This window comes from Anas acuta, chromosome 1 (assembly GCF_963932015.1).
Source record: "Anas acuta chromosome 1, bAnaAcu1.1, whole genome shotgun sequence".
Classification (NCBI taxonomy): domain Eukaryota; kingdom Metazoa; phylum Chordata; class Aves; order Anseriformes; family Anatidae; genus Anas; species Anas acuta.
The window spans coordinates 67,694,760-67,714,541 of NC_088979.1; the positions used below are offsets into that span (position 1 = coordinate 67,694,760).

Sequence of the window (19,782 nt, forward strand, 5' to 3'; positions counted from 1 at the left end):
CTTCATCTTTACTGAAATGTTCTCATATGATGGCCAATGTTAAATATATAAATGGTGAGTGGCCAAGTGCAAGGTCCTGCACCTGAGCCAGGACAATACTAAGCAAAAATACAGGCTGGGTGGAGAATGGTTTGAGAGCAGCTCTGAGGAGAAGGACCTGGGGGTACTGGTGGATGAAAACTCAACATGGGCCAGCAATGTGCATTTACAGCCCAGAAAGCCAACTGCATTCTGGGCTGTGTCAAAAGAAGTGTAGCCAGCAGGTCCAGGGAGGTGATTGTCTCTTTCTTACTTCACCCTCATGATATCCCACCTGGAGTACTGCATTCAGTACTCATTCAGTACTGTCACTCCAGCATAAGAAGGACATGGAAGTATTAGAGGGAGTCCAGAGGAGGGCCACGAGGATGATCAGAGGGCTGGAGAACCTCTTCTACAAAGAGAGGCAGAGGGAGTTGGGGTTGTTCAGGCTGGAGACGAGAAGGCTCTGGGGAGACCTTATGGCAGACTTCCAGTACCTAAAGGGGGGCCTACAGGAAAGCTGGGGAGGGACTCTTTGTCAGGGCATGTAGTGATAGGACAACATGTAGTGGCTTTAAACCAGAAAAGAGTAAGTTTAGAGGAGTTATTCAGAATAAATTCTTCATTCAGAAGGTGGTGGGGACCTGGCACAGGTTGCCCAGAGAAGCTGTGGATGCCCCATCCCTGGAGGTGTTCAAGGCCAGGCTGGATGGGGCTTTGGGCAGCCTGGTCTGGTGGGAGGTGTCCCTGCTTGTGGCAGAGGGATTGATCTGTAAAGTCCCTTCCAATCCAAACCATTCTGTGATTCTGTGAGTGTATCAGCAGTGGGCTGACCTGTGGATTCCATGAAAATGACAGGAAAAAAAAACCAACAACACTAATTCAAACATTGTCAGTGGTTCTCACACAATTTCTAGTAATGATTCCACTGCTGTTTGAAAACGCCTCATTACATCTAGGTTTACTTTTGAGTTAAAAGAGGCTTGGCTACCATCATGTAAACCTAAATGTAATGTTTTCCTGTGTAAAACATACAAGCAGTTGAAAAGAGGCAGAAATATAATTGAGCTGAGAAATATAATTGAGTCTTTCCCTTCCATTGAGTTGTATTATATTCTAAATGAGATACTATATCTGAATACAGTAAGATATTACTAAATGCAGCAATAAGAATGGCTTCTATTTTTTTTTTAACAATTAATTTCTTTAACATGAAATTTAATATTCGTTTTCCAAACAGGCTATATTGGTAAGCTGATTGCTACTGTTACGTACAGCTGATATTGTTACGTACAACTGAAGTGGTACCAAACTTGGCATATGTCTCAGTAAAATAGTATGTAAAGCTGCAGATTCAATTCATAGTAGTTGTGAATTTATATATTGTGTTTCCAGCTTGTAAACACTTATTTGGTTGCATAAACACCAAATATATTTATGACATGAAGTTGGGTGGGAGTGCTGATCTGCTCAAGGGTAGGAGGGCTCTGCAGAGGGCTCTGGATAGGCTGGACCGATGGGGCTGCGTCCTGCACTTGAGGCACAACAACCCCGTAAGGCACTACAGGCTGGGGGAAGAGTGCTGGGAAGAACTGTGCTGACTGTGCCTGATCCCCTGGTTGTCTTGCACATGCTGTGAATGTATTTCTCTCATTTTTTTCCCCATTATACATAATCTCTATTTCTGCTGAATTTTTAGTTTCAAGAGTTAACAATAGAAGCCCAGTACTCTAGAAGTGTTATAGGTAAGAGCCTTTCAAATTTCCCATGAAGAGCTGAAAATTTCCCAGCTTGGAGCTGTAATGCTCTACTGTAAATTGCTTGCTCTACTGTAAATTGCTTTGTGAGCTACGGATAGACAGTTCCCGACTATGTGCTTACTAATTCAGAATATTCTCCTTCTGCTTGTAACATTTTCAGCTAGGTTTTGAGTTCTCTGTAGTCACTTATTTGTGAAGTGAAATCCCATTCTTCTTTTGCTTCATATGTTACTGTAGTATCATATAGACATAGATAATGTTCTCTTCTGGGCATTGACTACATTAACTCAGTGGCTGCATGATAAAAAGACAGCACTGGCTATGATTTTACTTTGTATTTGCTTCTTTCTGTAACCAGCATGCTGCGTTGAATGATTGTTTTCCTTTTTGAGGAGGTTTACATTCAAAGCCATTAGACAACCATTTCATTAGTTGTACATTATCTAGTTACTAATGTTAGCAATGCTATGGCAGTGATCCAGCCCAGATTGAGCTGGCATTTCCATTAGAGCCCCCAGTTTTCAGGGACCATGGAAATGAACTTCCAGCTGAAAAGTATTATTTATTATTTCTATTATTTCTGGCAAAACTGATGTTGGAAGCTCAAAGCAGGATCATTCTTTTGTGCTAAGTCCTTCCTGTAGAAGTAAGGAAAAAAAAAAAAAAACAAAAAGCAAAGTGGATAGCCCAGGCTACCCTGTTGACAGGGAGTGCACATGAGAATTGGATTCCAATAGCTGGTCTAAATCTTCAGCTCTGTTTTTTGGGGGATTATCTTTTTGATGGTTGTTTATGTGGTGTGTATTTGTGGTGTGGGTCATGCTTTATTTGTTAATCTTTAGAGATACTAATATAGATCTCGTTTTAATGAGATACTGTTACAGTAGAAAAAAATAATTATGGCAGAAGAACTCTGCAAACATAACTATCAAATTCCATACACAAAATGAAATACTATGTGCTCTGGGCCCTCATCATAAAAGACAGTTATTGCCTAAATCCTGTGTAGAGTCACAAGTTAGACAGCACTAGGGACCAGACAGAAAGGTATTTAGGACCCTTTCTTGTATGATGTCAGTAAAGCTGGGTGCCTAAATACTTGTTTCAGTTTTACTTAGTTTTTGATAACCTGGGTTTCAGTGCAGTCAAGGAGACATCTGTAACTGTATTTTGCATCATAACTATTCTGGAAACTTCAGAAAGCTCGAGAGTGGGGTGGGAATGGAGTCTATGAAGGACATGAAGGGTATGAATTCTTGCTGAACTGTATTAGAATTAAGGTTAACAGGAACACTGTTCAGAATTTTTAAAGATAAATAATTGTATGCAATAAGTTAGCAAGGTATATAGTATCCTCAGAAATAAAACACAAACTGTGCATGCTACATGTATGTTTTGGGTTATTCTTTCCTTATTTTATAGCTAAAAGGGAAATGGAACTGTAAGATGCTTACAGCCCTGTCAAGTGCTTAAGAGTATAAATCCTTCTCTTGTCAGCACTGTGAAATGTGGGAGAGGACAAAATCTATACCATGTGAAAAAGGTGTTAAATTAGTATATGATGGGTGAGCTTAGTGCATTTCCTTCTTTAACGTTCTAGCCCAGATAAAGAGACCCCAAAGCCATATCCACACTCATCTTTGGAAGATGAAGGAGGAGACGAAGCAAGCAAAAGTATTGTGAAGGAAGATAGAGGAAAACAGAAAAAGAAGAGGAGAGCAGAGGACAAAAGACATGCCAGGAGGAGGATGTTGGACTCAGATGATCTTTTGATTGTCTCCAGGAGGGAAGTAAAACAAAGAGAAAGAAATTTACTGCCTAGCAATGAAGAAGAATTTAAAGGTAACTAAAAACTCTGGAAAAAAATCATGAATATTGGTGGCTAAACAAATCTCGTAGGCCTTTAGTTTATCCCCACAAAAGGAACAAGGGTTCTGCATTATCTTTCTTGGGTGTTGGACCAGCCTGTTTTAGTGTATCCTATGTGATGGGGTTCTTCCACCTCCTTTAGAAACCCTTCTTAATGCTGATCATTCTCTGCATATTTCACAGAAAAAGGAAGAACAGAATAAAGCATGATTTTGCATATGCTGCCTTAATTTCCATAACATTTGTAGGATCAGTGAAGATGCAGTAATATCAACCTTAGTACCTGCTAGCAAGCAGAGTGTAAATTGAGATCCTTTTGTTATTTGTTAGATTAAAGTTACACTGCTGACATTAAATTAGCACGTAATTTAGAAATTAAATTGCTTTTAGTGTCTGAGCTCATTAATTAATCCCCATTAATTATTTACTCACAGAAGTTGTGGATTATAGAGTTACTCTATTATCATGTTGTCAATGTACTTGATTTAGGTCCTCTGGACTTTTCTTCTATGTTCACAGTCATCTTTTAATAATTGTCTTCAAATTGTATATACTGAGTACCACTGCGTTTTAGGAGTTATATGAGAATAGAGGTGTTGAGCTTGCCCTGATGCTGTGTGAGAATCCACAGCTTCCACAGAGAGGTCTGCTTTACTAGAAATGCTCAGTTATCTCAGACTCTTCCCTCTTGGACATCTTGAGATGAAGATGCTGAGTAAATGTGAAATAATGCTGATGTTATCAGCAAAATGCTGTTATTGATTCCATGTGGGTTGAAGGAAAGATGAAACAAAAACAGTGTCTATCTATCACTTTAATCCTTCCCAGCCTTAACAAGTAGTCTCATGGTGTGCTGTCAAGATTCTGTCAAGGCTTCAAGGTGGTGTGCAGGCTGAACATGCTGAAGAGGGTTCCCTGTCCTCTTCTGATGGCACCAAGGACATTGTTGGCTTTCTTTGCTTGAATTTATTTCTATTTGCTTATCCTTCTGTGTCTTATTAGAAAAAGGAAAGTCAAAGAGCTGGTAAAGACATTAAGTAAGACTATATGGTCATCATCACAGGGTTTCATCAGGTACCTCCTTATATAATCTCCATATGTGATTGTGTATTTATCCTCTTTGGGTATAGATATTTGTTCCATTTTCAAACTATGCTAGTGATTTCATAGCATTTTGTATACATAACTTTGTAAACTACACCAAATGTGCAATTGAATCCCTGATAACAAACATTTCTTTTAACTATGTGTGTGTTTTAATTATCTTGGGACTGTGTTTTGTAACGCCTCCGTGAGTTAATCAGCATGTCTTCCTACTTTCTACAAATGGTTCTGCTGACTGTATGTGTACATTTCTTTACTGTTCCATGAGGAATTAAGTTCTCCTGAACTTTAATGAGAATTGCCCAATATAGAGATGGATTTTTCTGCTCAAAAAGATAATGTGAATTCAGCAACACTGTTCTCGTATAGGTGGTTGATGAAGCCTTTTATTTCCACAAAGCCTTATATTTCCACAGAGATGTGGGTACTGAGTGATTAATGGAGTATTTTGGAGTGTTTGTGCTTTGGTTCGTGCTGTGCTAAAATATTTCTCATTGTTAGGAGGAATCAACATCCCTCTTCTATTCATAGAATCATAGAATCATAGAATATCCTGAGTTCGAAGGGACCCTTAAGGATCATCAAGTCCAACTCTTGACACCGCACAGGTCTACCCAAAAGTTCAGACCATGTGACTAAGTGCACAGTCCAATCTCTTCTTAAATACAGTCAGGCTCGGTGCAGTGACCACTTCCCTGGGGAGCCTGTTCCAGTGTGCAACCACCCTCTCTGTGAAGAACCCCCTCCTGATGTCAAGCCTAAATTTCCCCTGCCTCAGCTTAACCCCGTTCCCGCGGGTCCTGTCGCTGGTGTTAATGGAGAAAAGGTCTCCTGCCTCTCGACACCCCCTTACGAGGAAGTTGTAGACTGCGATGAGGTCTCCCCTCAGCCTCCTCTTCTCCAGGCTGAACAGGCCCAGTGCCCTCAGCCGTTCCTCGTACGTCTTCCCCTCCAGGCCTTTCACCATCTTCGTAGCCCTCCTCTGGACACTCTCCAACAGTTTCATGTCCTTTTTATACTGTGGTGCCCAGAACTGCACACAGTATTGTTCCCACTCAGGGAAACAACATTAACAGAAATGAATGAAGCTTAAGTAGTTGTATTAGTTATTTAGTGTATATTGGCTTCATTGAAGCGTGGATGTGTATTTTAGTCTTATTTATTCCAGAACTGTTATATTTAATGCATTATTATTTTTATATGCATGCCTGCTGCTCCTATTTTGTTAGCTACTTCTGCAAGTTTATAAGAGAGTCAATGAAGTCCTGGAAAATTAATTTAAATCGCTAATTTTTAGTGAGCCAAGGAATCTTTGTCTTAGTAGGTCTAATAAAGCTATGTGATTGAACAAGATCACAAATCTTTATTTTCTCATTGGTTATTGTAATGATTGTTTTTATAGACACTTTAAGAAAATGCATTTGTTTCCATTGAAAAATTATTTTCTTTGCCTTTCTAGTCTCCTCTCTGTTCTTTAATGCCTAAAATAAATGTTCTTTTCATATGTTTCCAGGTTGATTCTTCCAAAGTGGTTATCTAGTTAAAATATAAAAAAATAAGATCAGAAAACAGTTCTGAGTGGAGTACAGGTGGTATACACAGTAGTAGACTGCAGTGCCTGATGTTGCAGCAAATCATAGCTAACAGAGCCCAAACTTTCTTTTTAATTTATATTGAGGTGTGACTTGAAGCAGATACGCTGATGATTACGATAACTGCCAATAAGGGGTAGGTGGGAGACCTTTGAAAATGATAATTTTCTATCCTTTTCTGCAGCAAATCGTAGTTCAGTTGAATTGGGTTCATGTGTTTAACAGCTGTGGCACCTGGCAGTCTGGGGGATTGGCTGGATTTCCCACAGCGGGATTTCACATTTTTAGCACCCACTTGTTTCCCAGTCTCATTTTCCAGATAGTTCATTCAACATTTGGAGAAGGCTGTCATTATAAGGCAGTGTTCCCATCTGTTGGTCATGGCTTGTTTAATAAGCAGTTGATGTCAATTCAGCTATGCTTGCATCTGTTACTTGGAGCAGCTGTGTGTTGTCAAGGGCTTCCCAACAGCCTCCAGATTTAGCTCTTGTTTTTCTATTGATAGCACGTTACAGCTTGTCCCAAATGACTCTCTCCTTGTCAGGGTTGTCCGTTCATCTAAAGAGGGAAGTGTGTTAAAGTGGGAGTCATCTGTGCTGCCATAAAGAAAGAAACATAATGGAAACAGATGTGCAAGGGAAGAAGGTGTAGTTCCACCAGTGTAGGCACGTGTTGGGGTAGTAGAGGGAGAAGAGAAAAAGCAATTTTTTCCAGCAAGACCAGAATGGCTTATTTTAACATCCTCATAAGGTACATAGGGGGAATGTGCATTGGGTAAGGAAAATAAATGATTTGTAAATCGCATGTGATGGAGAATACTCATTTAACAGCACATCTTTCGTTTTATTCAAGGTAGCAGTATGGCTGCAGTAGCTTTCAGTATTTTAGTCCAATGTTTTTCTACTGCAGAGTACAGGCAGACACCTTCAGCTTTTAGGATATAATCCAGAAATTTCCTGAACCTTACACAGGTGAACGTCAAGTTGCCCAAGGAGAACCAAAACATGCCTTTCATGTATCTAAATGCTGATGTTGTGCATGTATAATTTTCAAAGGCACACTTCTGATTTTTAAGCCTTCAGCTTTAGATTTTTCAGTGGTTTCCAGGGGTGATTGACATTTCTAAAACTAACCATACTCACACCTCATACTCCCCATGTAATCTGTCTGTGTTGTTTCTTCCCACCCTCTATACCACGTCTTTGTTCTTCAGCCACCTCCTACAGTTTTGTTTTCCACTATATAGATGTTTCTTATATGATCATTTAAAACCAAATAATGCCCGCCCCCAGACCCAAACAGACCATAAAGAACTATGTGAAGCAAAATAGAGTATACAGCTTGGTTTATTTATTTACATTTATTTATTTTCCCTGTTTGTTGTTTTTTTTTTTTTTTTTTCTCTCTTTCATTTTTCCTTCTGCTTCTGGTCTCCTGCCATTCTTTCATTATGATTATAGTTTTTGTGCCATAAGAGTGCTTCATGGTCAGTGGTCACATTCAGTATGATTGTAACAAGTGACTTTTCAGCCACACAATATTATGAATAACAAACCAGAGAAACTGATCATGGTCGTATTGGGTTCATGGAGCCCAGTGTCCTGTCCCTGAGCAGTGGCTCGGAGATGATTCCTGAGAAAGAGACCAGAGGTACAGGCTTAGAGAATAATACTTAAAAAGCAGACTGGTTTGAACTTGGGAGGATGAAAAAAAAAAAAAAAAAAAAAAAAAGCAGCCTAGTTACAAAAAACTACTGCTCTATGACCATGGTCATGAAGTCACTTGTTCCATGATAAATGTCAGTGTGTGTGTGGAGGTGAGGAACTGTTATATCTGCGCTCATGGAAGGTTGCTATTCTCTCTCACTAAAGAGTACCTCCTCTCCCTTAGCTTCTTCCTCTGTTTCGTCATCCTGGTGTTCATCAAAGTGTCAAGCTCTGCTGTCGCCAAGTGCTTCACCTCCCAGTTCACCAGAGCATCCCTGCTGCTTGCACTCTCCTGCTGGAGAAAAGTCTCCAGAGCCTGGTAAAAGCAGCACCATCAGAATTACTGCTGCCGACCCAGAGCAACAAGGATTGGAGGGACAGCCTCAGCACCACTGCGCAGAGCAAAGGAGGCTACAATAATGATACAATAGCACCTACAACTGTGAAATGTAATTTCGTGAATCAGAAATAAACTGACTAGTGAATGCTAAAATATTCATGATTTTGCAGGCTTACTTTGGAGGTATGAAAAAGAAACAGTATCAGAGGTGCAGCTGTGCTGCTGGACAGTATCAAAATTAGATGATTGTCTGTCTAACAAATGTAACCTGGTATTCACTTTGCCAGACCTGACATTTGAAGCGGTACAAGGCAGGGGGGGATGTGTGTTTGGGGTGCAGAGCTTACCGAGAGGGTGTCCCTGTCTTGGTGGAGGAGAAGAAGCACAGCTTTTTACAGTTACCTTTTACAGTTACAACATATACAGGTGTACATTGTATTATACATATACACCTGTCTATATTGGTGTATATATTGTACCCAGTGGTCTGTCTATATTCAGTGAATTCCAGCTTTTATGGTAGCCAGTTTAATCACAGACCATTTTGTTTTGTTTTGCTTTGTTCCATGTACATGGCACATTTAAAACTGAGTTTGACTGCTAGGATATTCTTCTGTTTTGATGAAGCAGTAATATCTTAGGACTTTTATTTTCCTTAATTACCTGCTCTACAATTTGATTCTTTTCTTTTTAGATGGCTTTCTCAGCTGAAGAATATTCTTAGATTAATGTTGCATTTCACATATCTTTCTGAATGAATTAGCAAATATTAGACTGCTGCATGATTAAATAGAGAGTAATAGAGACAATTTCACAAGTCAAATTGCTGCCAACACCTCCTGGCTCTTTTGGATACCTGGAGAGTATCACCACTACCGCAGTGACAGGGGTGTTGTGCTAGCCGTACCCAGGGGCTCTAGGGCCCTGCCACAGCTGGTGCTAAATAATTTCCACTTCTGACAAAATGAGTGGGACAGAAACACAGAGGACATTTACTCTGTTCTAGAAAGATTATTCTGTGTTGGCAAGAATGTGAACATTTTACCCTGTACTTCTGTTACGGTATTTCTGTGTGTTTGCATAGTTAGAGTAATGATGAGGAAGCACCTTCTGTGAATGAGGGATCTGTATTTTGTGCAGCACACTTCTGCAGAGCACTATTTCACTTAATGCAGCATGGTGCATGGTGAGAACCTTGATTTTTTGGCCCTGAAATCTAAAAGAGACAGGACAATGAATAGGACAAAACCAGCAACACTGTCAAATGCTCAGCTCCCACCAAAAGTCTTTCTGTATTGCTAATACCTTGCTGTGGTGAGGTAAATTCCCACTACAATGAAGCTCATGAAACCTTGTTTTGATGTTAGACATGCAGAAAGTCACATTTGGTTTATGGCAATGCTGGTAGAGACTCCCTTAGGGACAGTGTGGAGGGAGCATCTGGAGCTGCTTGTGGTGCGTATTGCCAGATGTCAAGGAGCCACTTGAAGGACAAGGTGCCACATTATGAATGGGTGTCTCAAGCTGCAGGGGAATTAAAAGTACCCTGTTTAGTACTCTATTTCTCCTGGGTTCAACTACTGGCTGTGCTTCTATGGGCGAAGATGCATCTTAAATCTGAAAATCTCAAGCCCCATGCTGTCTATGCTTCACATTATTAACACTCGTTATTATGAAATGAGACTAGCCTGATACCATCATTTAGGAGAGAGTATATGCAGGATTTACAGTTCTACAGTCAATAAAGCTAGAGTCTTTGAGGCTATATTTAAGACATCAAGTCTCAGTTTTGGGAAAATTTTGATACCTGTTTCTGTCTCAGTGTGTAGAAAAAAAAAAAAAAAAAGCAGGTGAGGCATACAGATATTTTTATTTAGTAATGGGGAATTTCAGAGCTTGTGTAACCAGAATGACCTTGCAGCGAAAATGTTTTAATGGGATATGGGAGAGAGAATGTTGACATTTCTGCCTAGCCTGATTCAGGGAAGACTCAGACCTGGGGAAAAAACAAACAAACAAACAAAAAACCCACCTGCAATTCTGAAATGATCTATTTGGGAAGTTGCAGTTTGGATAGTTCATGTTTCTTTCTTTTCTGTGGGTCAAACTCCTTACATATGTTCTGGATTTTTCTCTTGGAGAATGGACCTGGCATATACATGGAGTCACAGGGAGTCACTGGACATCTGGCCTACCTAGAGGAAAAGTTGGAGGTGAGATCACTGCATGACAGCATCCATGAAATTAGTACAGGATAGCTGTGAAGAAATATTTCTGTTTGGGATTTAAACATGTCATTACCAATGAAAGGAAAAGTCACATAAATTTCAGCAGAAAAGATGTCTCAAAGTGTTGAACAGAAAATTGACTTTTCCACCAAAACTGCTTTTAATCACATGGACTTTGGAATTTAACAACTCATATTTTTAGCAGAAGACGTGCCTCAATCTGACTAACTCAGCATTGACTGCTTTGGACATGGGCTCATTTCACCTACACCTCTTGTGATTACTGTATTTGAGGTTGAACATGTGCAGCCCCAATGACACGAACAAAATGGAGTACGGGCCAGTCTTGCTTGTGCATCCTGCTCAAGCATGTGGAGACAGATTGCGTGCCACTCCACAGTGATGAAGACTGGGATCTCCTTGAAAGAATGGCTGAAGAAAACTTCCCTTAGAGTTCTGCTGGGTGCAATACAAACTTGTCAGAAATATAGATACGAGTATTAACCAAGAGACTGATCAAAACCAGCAGCACAGGAAGTCTGAATGGTGAATTCTTCCACATAAAGGGGGCTCATTAATCACTGTTGGTTCATTAGACAACCCACGTTCAAAATTTTGATTTATTGTAGAAATATGGAAAGTAATAGATGAGTTCCCTTTTCACTTGTTATTAAGGATCCATTTCACCATTTCTTTCTGGGTATGTAGTCTGACCTCAAGAAACACCTGTCATGGGATAACATTTATTAATTTCCCCTACTGAGGCCTGCAAGGCCTTTTTCCTGCCTATGTTTGGTTAAGTGTTTTGTTGAGTTGTTTTGTACTAAACCTGGGAATTGTCAGGATGATTTATTCTTTTCATTTGAACACTCTGGTTGGCCTGTTTGCACAACCTGAGCTCTGACTTGAGCTCCACGCTAATCTGCAGATGTAAAGGAGGTTGTATTGTCATATGCTTCCTTCTTTCTGCAGATCAGTTTTAAAGAGGTAAGTGTTATTATGATGGGCTGTCAGCATGATGGATTCTCCAATTAGTTTTGCCAGATGGCTGAGCTTGACCAGGACAGCTTAATTTCAGGTTCTGTCACTAGAACATAACCAAATCACTGACAATCCAGGTTTCTGGTGCCTCATGCTGCCTCACAAGAAGTTGGCAGTGGTGGGGTTTGGGTTGCCCTCCTGGTTTGGCACTGGCCAAGGTTACGCTCAGACCATTTCTTTGTGATTCTTTTCCAGCTACTAAGGTGGCACTTGCCCTATTCACCTCCCTGTATTCACTACCCAGAAGCAGGCCAACAACACCTAACAAACGCTGTCCCTAACCGAGTCTCGAGATGAGGTTTGCTTATGAGGCCGTGCTGCTTCTGGAGAGGCACACCTCAGCAGTGCCCAGGCTCCAATTTAGCAGAGAACATGCTGAAGGGGAGAACTGTGTGAGGGATGATTTCAGCACGTCATTAGCTCAGTCTTCTAATTACAGGGCTGTAAGGAAAAGTTAGAAAGAAATGAACACAAACACATCTGTGACCCAAACTGAGCATCAGCTCTTTTTGCCCAATTCTTCTTCCAGTGCAACCGGCTGCTGTGGCTGGGGGCTCAGAGCTGGCAGTGCAACTACTTCCCCCGAAAACTGCTCCACATCTCAGCTGTTAGCATATTTAGGAAGGCACAATCTTCCCTCTCCATCTCCCTGCTCCAGGCAGTATCCTCCCCAAGTAACTTGGAGCTGAGCATCGTGGTTTCTGAGCAGCTACTCCCCTGCCTCCCTGTTTTCCACATCTTTCCTAAATGCCTGTGGAAAGGATGGTGGGAAATTCAGGGCACAGGCTACAGCTAGTAGTCACAGCCATCTAGTCTTGAGCCCATTTTTGTGACTGTAAGGTGACTTTTCTCTGTGTCAGGCATGTGGAGGCTGGAGATCCCTGCACACCTGATCTTTGTTCTACATGGATGGATGTTTTATGTTCCTCTTCAGCGGTGATGAAAGAAGGTCAAAGAGGGATGGAGATTTAGGATGGGAGATTTCAGGTAAACTGCTGAGTCAGGGATATTTTAGAACTTTTCCTCAGCCTGCTCTCGAGTTTTTCCTTTGGAAATAGCCTTTCATCTGGAGAGAGAGGGTTATGGACAGGTATACAAGGTTTTCAAGGCAGTCATTTTATGGTACAGTGAAAAAAGAAATACAGTGATGTATTTACAGGGCCTCATTTGCCAGGCTGGTCTTTTGTTCCTCCTAGAGCTTGCCTTTGATCTTATTTATAAATTTATTCCCCAGCATCTGAGTGGTCGGTTCTTCTGTGGCATTATGCTGGGACTATTGTCCTGGGTTTCAGTATTAAAAAAAAAATAATAAAATACTGTCATTGAATTTCACAGGAGGAATTATGACAATATTTGATGAAAGGTTTTTAATTTTAGGACTGTGGCTAATTCCAACATCCTTAGTTCCCCTGAGGTAAGCTGTGCATTTTAGGCTCTAAAACTCCAGGCCTGAACAGTCTGGCAGGTGTTCCCTGTTTTTTGCTGTAAAGATACAGAGCAGATCAGACTTATTCAAACCTGCACCAAACTTTGTTCCCATGAACTCATAGGCTCCAGCCTAGCTTTCCCTAATCCTAAGATGTATTTTGAGATGGCTTGTCTGAGCTCACACACGTAAGTGTGTATACTTTTCCTGCTCATCCCTTCTAATGTTTCCAGGTAGATTTCTTCTGCAAATGTCTTTGTCAGTGCCTTAAGTCAACCAGAAACCACATGAAGGTGGCTATTGCACCACTTTGCACTGATGAGTGCTGGTGATAAGCAGCCTGCACAGGTTTGGGATCCACCCAGCACTGCTGGAGCTACACAACTTCTACAAGGCTCAGAGCTGAAGCAGAGCTTGGTTGCTTGTACTTGAAGACAAATATGGGGCAGCAGCAAGCCATAAATACTTGTGGATGATGACTTTTCATGGTCAGCATTCTCCTCAGATTAAATCATCGACACAATGTCTTCCTTGGATGGTCCTGTTGGGATCGATGTGAAGCTGCCATCACAGCACCCGGGCCCCAGGTACTGTATGGGCAGGAGAACGTGGAGGGTCCAGCCCTGCAGCTTGGGGCCTCAGGTTTTGGGATGCTGTGGACTGAAGAGCCAGTCTCCCTGCTTGCTGAGATGAAGGAGGGTTGTGTTTGCCAGGAACATCAGGAGTGACTTCTGTGGGTGGAGAGTCTCCTTACACACCAGCCGTTCATGGAGCTTCTATCTCCCCACGCTCCTTCTGACACAACTCCTGTGAGTCTGCTTGCTTTTCATGGCTAAAATGGAAAACCAAACCTTTTACCACAGCAAATGAGTATGGAGAGTGAATTCAGGCAATGTGGTGAATACAGACAGGGAATATAGTTGAAAATATTTGTTTTTCTCTGTACTATTCCTCAAATTTTTCATCTTTTCACCTGTTTGCAGAGCCTGGTTTTGTTCTGAAAGTCTTTTCACACATACTGCATTCATTTACCACCCACAGATGCTGCCTTTTCATTCTTTCCTGTTGTTTTCATTGATCTAACATGAAAGTCACCTTGAATTGAAAGAGCTTTGCCCTTGCTATGCATACAAAATACCAAAAAATATAAATATAAAAATAATCATACTAAATACAAGGGCTAGGCAAGTTTTTGTGGGGATTACTGCTGTAGGAGGTCATGGACACTGGATATAAGTTATACATAAAAAGGCAAGATGCTGTTTGATTAAATCCTAGTGTGTCTGCAGATGAGAAAACAAGGTGTCATGTATTATACCTTTCAGTATTTATTTTGGTATCTGTTTTTTTTTGTTGTTGTTGTTTGTTTGTTTGTTTGTTTTTCTGAGCAGATGCAGATCTGGGTACCTACTGTCCTGTTTTCCTGTTTTTCATTCATATGAAGAAGGCTGACATGGGATCAGCCTGTAACATGCCTGTGCATATGTTATATGAGGCTTATCACTGGAGAAAACACCTTTTGCGAGAAGTTCCTGCCAAGGTTTAACAGCACCCCTTTTGTCATGCAGCTGCTTTACAGCACGAAGGAAACTCAGACCTTTCCTTACCAAACAAGAGGTAGCACTTCAGTGTAACTGCTTGGTATTGGGTGCTTGAATATATTTTGGCACGTGGATTTAAAAATACGTTGCCAGGCAATTTCATTGTGAATAGGCCTGCAGTGCTGGCAGCTGAGTGCTGGTCTGTTTGTTCTTAATTAAACATGTGGCTCTGCATTTAGCCGTGGCAGTGTTGGCTGGTGCAAGTGGTGCTGAGCCCGCTGGTTCCGTGTAGCCCTGCCTGCCCTCGTGGCCAAAGAGCAGCAACACGCTGTCATTGTGGGCTTTCATCCCCAGCACGGAAGCTATAGGTAGGCTTCCTTCATGTCTTCATAGACAAAGTTAATTTTCTTTGCCTCTCTTCTGTTTGTAACATGAATCTTCTGCTTAATGCTGGCTGAAAGAGCAGCAGGAGACTGCATATTTTGCTACCACAGAGAAATAGGTTACACCCAATGGAGAAGCTTAGGAAGAGGTCTTTTTTAAACAGTTATTCTCCATGTCGGTGGCCATGGTGGGCAGCCTTTCTCCTATAAGTGTGTGACACTTTGAACAGGCTGAAATCTGGACCACTGAGAGGAACCATCTTGGTGACAAGCTGGTGGATGACTGGTAACTGAGCGTCCTTTTTTCTCCTTTTCCCTAGCCTATCCATCCTATATTACTTAAAGAAAGATCAATGCATCCAGGCAATGGCCTGATTAGTTTTAACCATGACCTGAAAACGTTGAAGTCCACAGCATGCCAAAGCAATGAACACATTATTCTTCATCTCTCACCATTGGCTGTGTCTCACACCGAAACTTTTGTTCCTGTAAATATTAGGATTTGTGTATATGCAGTTTATATGTGCTGTGGCAAACTCTTTTTAACTTCAAAGAAGTCTGGAAAAAGAGGCAAGGTCAGGTCCATTCACTCCCTCACAAAAACTGGCAAAGACAGACCTGAGAAGAGGTGTGCAGTAGCTAAGGTAAAGTAGGCTATTAAAATTAAAGTTATATTTTATTTTATTTTTTATTTCTTTTTATTTATTTATTTTTATTATAACTTTTATTATAGCTTTTTCCCCCTGCACACACACCTGTGCAAAGCAGTGTCTCAGCTACTGGGGTGAAGTGTCCTTCTGTGCAAGGAAGACAGTGGAGTGGGTACACAGCCCATGCCACCCTGTGGTTTTACCTGCGTCAGTGACCATGGAGAGGGCATGAGAAAACAGGATGGAAAACCTACCTCAATACGACAGGCATGGGTTCATGAGTCCCAAACCAGGGACAATAGGGTTGTATGTGAAACTTGCTGCACCAACTTCTGGAGGGTGGGCCTCCGTCCCAGATCTGGTCCCTAGCCCCTGATGCCAAGGCAGGCTATGAAAAAGCGCCATTAACAATTTGTCTGAGCTGCTGTCCAGAAAGTCACCAAGGTAACATTTATCCATTCTGCAAGGTCCATTGAAAAACCATTCAAGTCTAAAGAAGTCATTAAATGAATGAAAACATTAATGTAACTACTATTTTGACACTTTTTAATGGGAAAGCCATGTCTTTCAGGTGGATAATAGAGAGAACGGCTTCCTGGTTGAGGAAGCAGCACCTGTTTTAATCTGCAAGCTGTGGGTGGGTCCAGCTGTGCATGGAGCTCAGACCTTTTAAGTGGTGTTCTTTACAGGTTTCCTTTTGTACCTGACACAGTTGCTCTTCATGGTTGTTCAAGCAGTACTCCACCAGCAGGAGGAAGAAGCCCTTGAGGCTCTTTTCTCCCACCACCTCAGCAAAGCCAAAGAAGAAGGAAGCTACTCTCTCACAGAAGAGCACTGGGCTGCTCGCTTGGAGCTCAGTCCTGCCAGGAGCAATTCCATCTCCTAGGTACCTAAACAGACAGACAGTTATGGAGACGTTCAGAACTACCCACCCGCTTATTCCTTGCTGATTTAAGTGGCTGATGAGCCTGAAAGTCTCCCAAAGCATGGGAGTGACCCTGAAGCTGTGATTGAGGTGGGTATGGTGTTTAAAGGCACTCACGTTGTGCGTGCAGTGCCCCGAGCCACATGGCTGTGCAGAGCCTGGAGCCCTGTGGCACCACCATGGTTGATGATCCATGCACGGAGTGGGGGAACTCAACCATCCTGGATATGCTCTCCTTGGGCACAAAGAATTAGTGGAGCAGAATTTGAGGTTAGGATGAGGGGTTTGTTGGCAATTCTTTTATTTCCTTAGCTTGGTCTTGAAGAAGAGGTGCTGGACAGGATCCCCAGTGCCCTTTCCACCAATCCACAGCTTCACAGGGACTGATTTTTACTGTGATTTATAGCAAACAGGATATATCCTATACAGTGGACTCAAGTTTTCCTTTAGGCTGACACCCTCTGCTGTTCACTTCTGCACATTGTGTAAGCAAAATGTAGCCACAGTTAAAGTGACTACAGACTTCCTGAAAGGTGACTAAAGTGATTTCCTGAGTACTGCCCTAGTTTTTGGTTATTCTTTGAAAACAGCACAGAAGAGATTTAGTCACCTGACCTACCCTATATGTTTTTTAGGAAAAATAATATGCAGTGATGCCACTTCTCAATAGTTTGGATGTAGGATATGGCTTTTGAGATTTATTTTTGAAAATACCTGCAATTCCTGCAGTACCAAGAATGGCCTGATCACACTTTGCTTCTGCTGAGTGCTGGGGCCTTAGTTTAGTGATCAGAAGCTTGTGAAGTTGGTTTTCTTACTTTTATAGAACTATTTTACGTAGTTGTGAAAGTTGAATGGAGTTTCACTGTAGATGGTGACTGCTCACATTTGAGAGGCTTTGATTTTGGAGAAGACACTCATCCTCTTTTATTTTTTGAAAAAGTCCATGTGAATGAGCTATCAGAATTGGAATCACCATACAAAAGAGACATCTGTCTTTGCAGACCTCTGAATTGCAGGAGCACACAACTCATCCTCTGGTATGTAGTCATGTAGTCAGACTGATCAGTCTGTGCTTTGAGGATAATGTCAAGACAAGTGAAACATCCCAAGAATAACACACTATTTATCACTGGAAAAAGGGTGCTAAAGCCCAAAGGACTTACAGGTTTCTCTCTTTGAAAGACAGCTACATGGCAATGCAAGGGGCAGGAGAAACTGCTGAGCTCTTCTCCTTGGTATCTCAGTAGCACGACACAACTATCTGAAGCCAAGACTCAGTCTCCTTACTTCAGCAGAAAAACCTCTAGCACTTAATGCTTTCTAGGAATTCCTGTCTCTTAGTGAGGAAAGGATTTAAGGACAACCTTACTTTGGGAATACTGTTTCTTCAGGGCATGAAACTTGACCTTCAGTGCAATGTAAGACAATAAACGGGGAGATAACCGCTATGAATACATGTATATGAAAACGTTCCTTTCTTTCCCATCATTTCCAGCATCAACTCAGCTAGTATCTGTTATTCTGTGTGTAGGCAGGTGCAAGCAGGGTTAGTGCTTATTGGCTGTGCAGGATTTCAGCAGGATTAATCTCACTAGTTCTTGTGTTTCACTGCCAGCCTCTGAAGCTATTTCCAGGAACTCCCTGGATCCATCTCAAGCTGCCAGACTTGCTGACCACCAGAAGTTTTCATGAGTTTCTTCTGTGCAGCAAAAAGGGCACTGTCCTGGGAAATGCCCTTTCCCAGTGGCAGCTGGGCTGCTGTTTCTCATTTAAGTTTCCAAGAGACATCAGAAGACCAGTGGCAGTCTCTTTCAAGGCTGCTAATCCAGAGAGATGCATTAGGGTGCCTTGCTGTTCCTCTGAGTATGAAGTAGACAACAAATGTTGCAGTTTTTCCTCATATGAAAAACTGGATTTAAAGAGAAAATTAGAAGAGCTAACAATGGCTTTTTAAGGTCATCCCATGTAAGCTCCCCTTAAAAGCTGGTTCTTCCTGCACTGCAGTACTCTGGCACACCAAAGACCCTCTTTGTTGTGTGTCTGTGTACAGCCCATTGGGAAGCTGGGCCAGCCAGGTGTTCATAGCTGACTCATATCAACAGAGCTGTATTGAAACCCTGACCTCGAGCATCCCTGAAGCAGTCTATGCCACTCCCAGAGCAAGTCCACGTGCCTACTCAGGCCAATGGAGGCAGAGGCTGAGGCACAGCCTTCCTCATTCCTCATGTACAGCAAAATCAGCTTCCCAAAGTGTTTTGCTGGTAGCTGCTGCTATGGAGGGTCTGTGGCCATCGTACAGGCCCAACCAACCACCTGTGTGCAAATTAAAGGGAGCTTGGGCACGGGTAGCACAGCATCACACTGCAAAGGTGGCAGCCCTTCAAAGGACAGGCAGAGAAGAGCCATCGAGCAAGATCCTGTCTCTACTGCCAAGAGAAGAGCGAGAGCCAGGAACTGGCTCAGTAAATCAGGGAGAGGGTGCAGTGATCACTGCTGTGAGCTATCAGAAAAGTTGTTTATGCCAAGCTTGCCCATGATACGCTCACACTGGCAAAGGCTGCTGGTGTCTCTGCCATTACTGGCTGTGGTTCCCTTGGTATCATCGCACAACAGCTCCCACCTGCCCCAACCCATGATACGTGCTTTTCAAAAGCATTTTTACTTTCTTCAGCATCTCAGCTTTGCCTCGTCTGATCTGCGTGAGCTGGGGTTGGCCACATCTGCCTGTGGTACCACAGTGCTGAAGGCCACCTGATGCCTCTTGGTGTGGGACCAAGTCAGACTGTCACTGCCTGTTCACCTTCCCGTTTGCAGAAGGCCATGCAAATACCCCAAGCCTTGTGCACAGGAGATGGATATAGATGGTGTTGGCTAAAATAACTCCAAGGTGGAATAAAGGGGATATTATTTATTTTCTTCTCCTTTGTGCTCCATGGTTGTCATTGGTCACTGCTTTCTGCTGAAGGCAGAGCCAGCACACCAGATGCTTGGAGCTGCCACCCCCTTGTACCTTTCCCACATGCTTTCTTTAGTTCCTCTAATGCTGCAGTTCTTTACTTTCCAGGCTCACAACTTGGCAAAACACCCACAGAAAGCAGTGAGATACTGACCACTCAGCATGTCTCAGGTATTTCAGGGTACAGTCCAACTCCTCGTCTGTGCAGGCTGTTAGATCCAAGTACAGATACTGATG

The 19,782-nt window shown here is 42.1% G+C and overlaps 1 protein-coding gene across 1 annotated transcript in view; it reads left to right on the forward strand.

Moving 5' to 3' along the window:
- Positions 1–9,215, forward strand: part of VWA3B (von Willebrand factor A domain containing 3B) — a 72,018-nt gene extending 62,803 nt beyond the window's left edge. The window contains exons 28-29 of the mRNA XM_068681159.1: positions 3,382–3,623; positions 8,237–9,215. Of these exons, the coding sequence (XP_068537260.1) occupies positions 3,382–3,623; positions 8,237–8,472 (478 nt within the window). The 3' untranslated portion in view covers positions 8,473–9,215. The remainder of the gene's footprint in view (positions 1–3,381; positions 3,624–8,236) is intronic.
- The last annotated feature ends 10,567 nt before the right edge of the window (positions 9,216–19,782 follow it).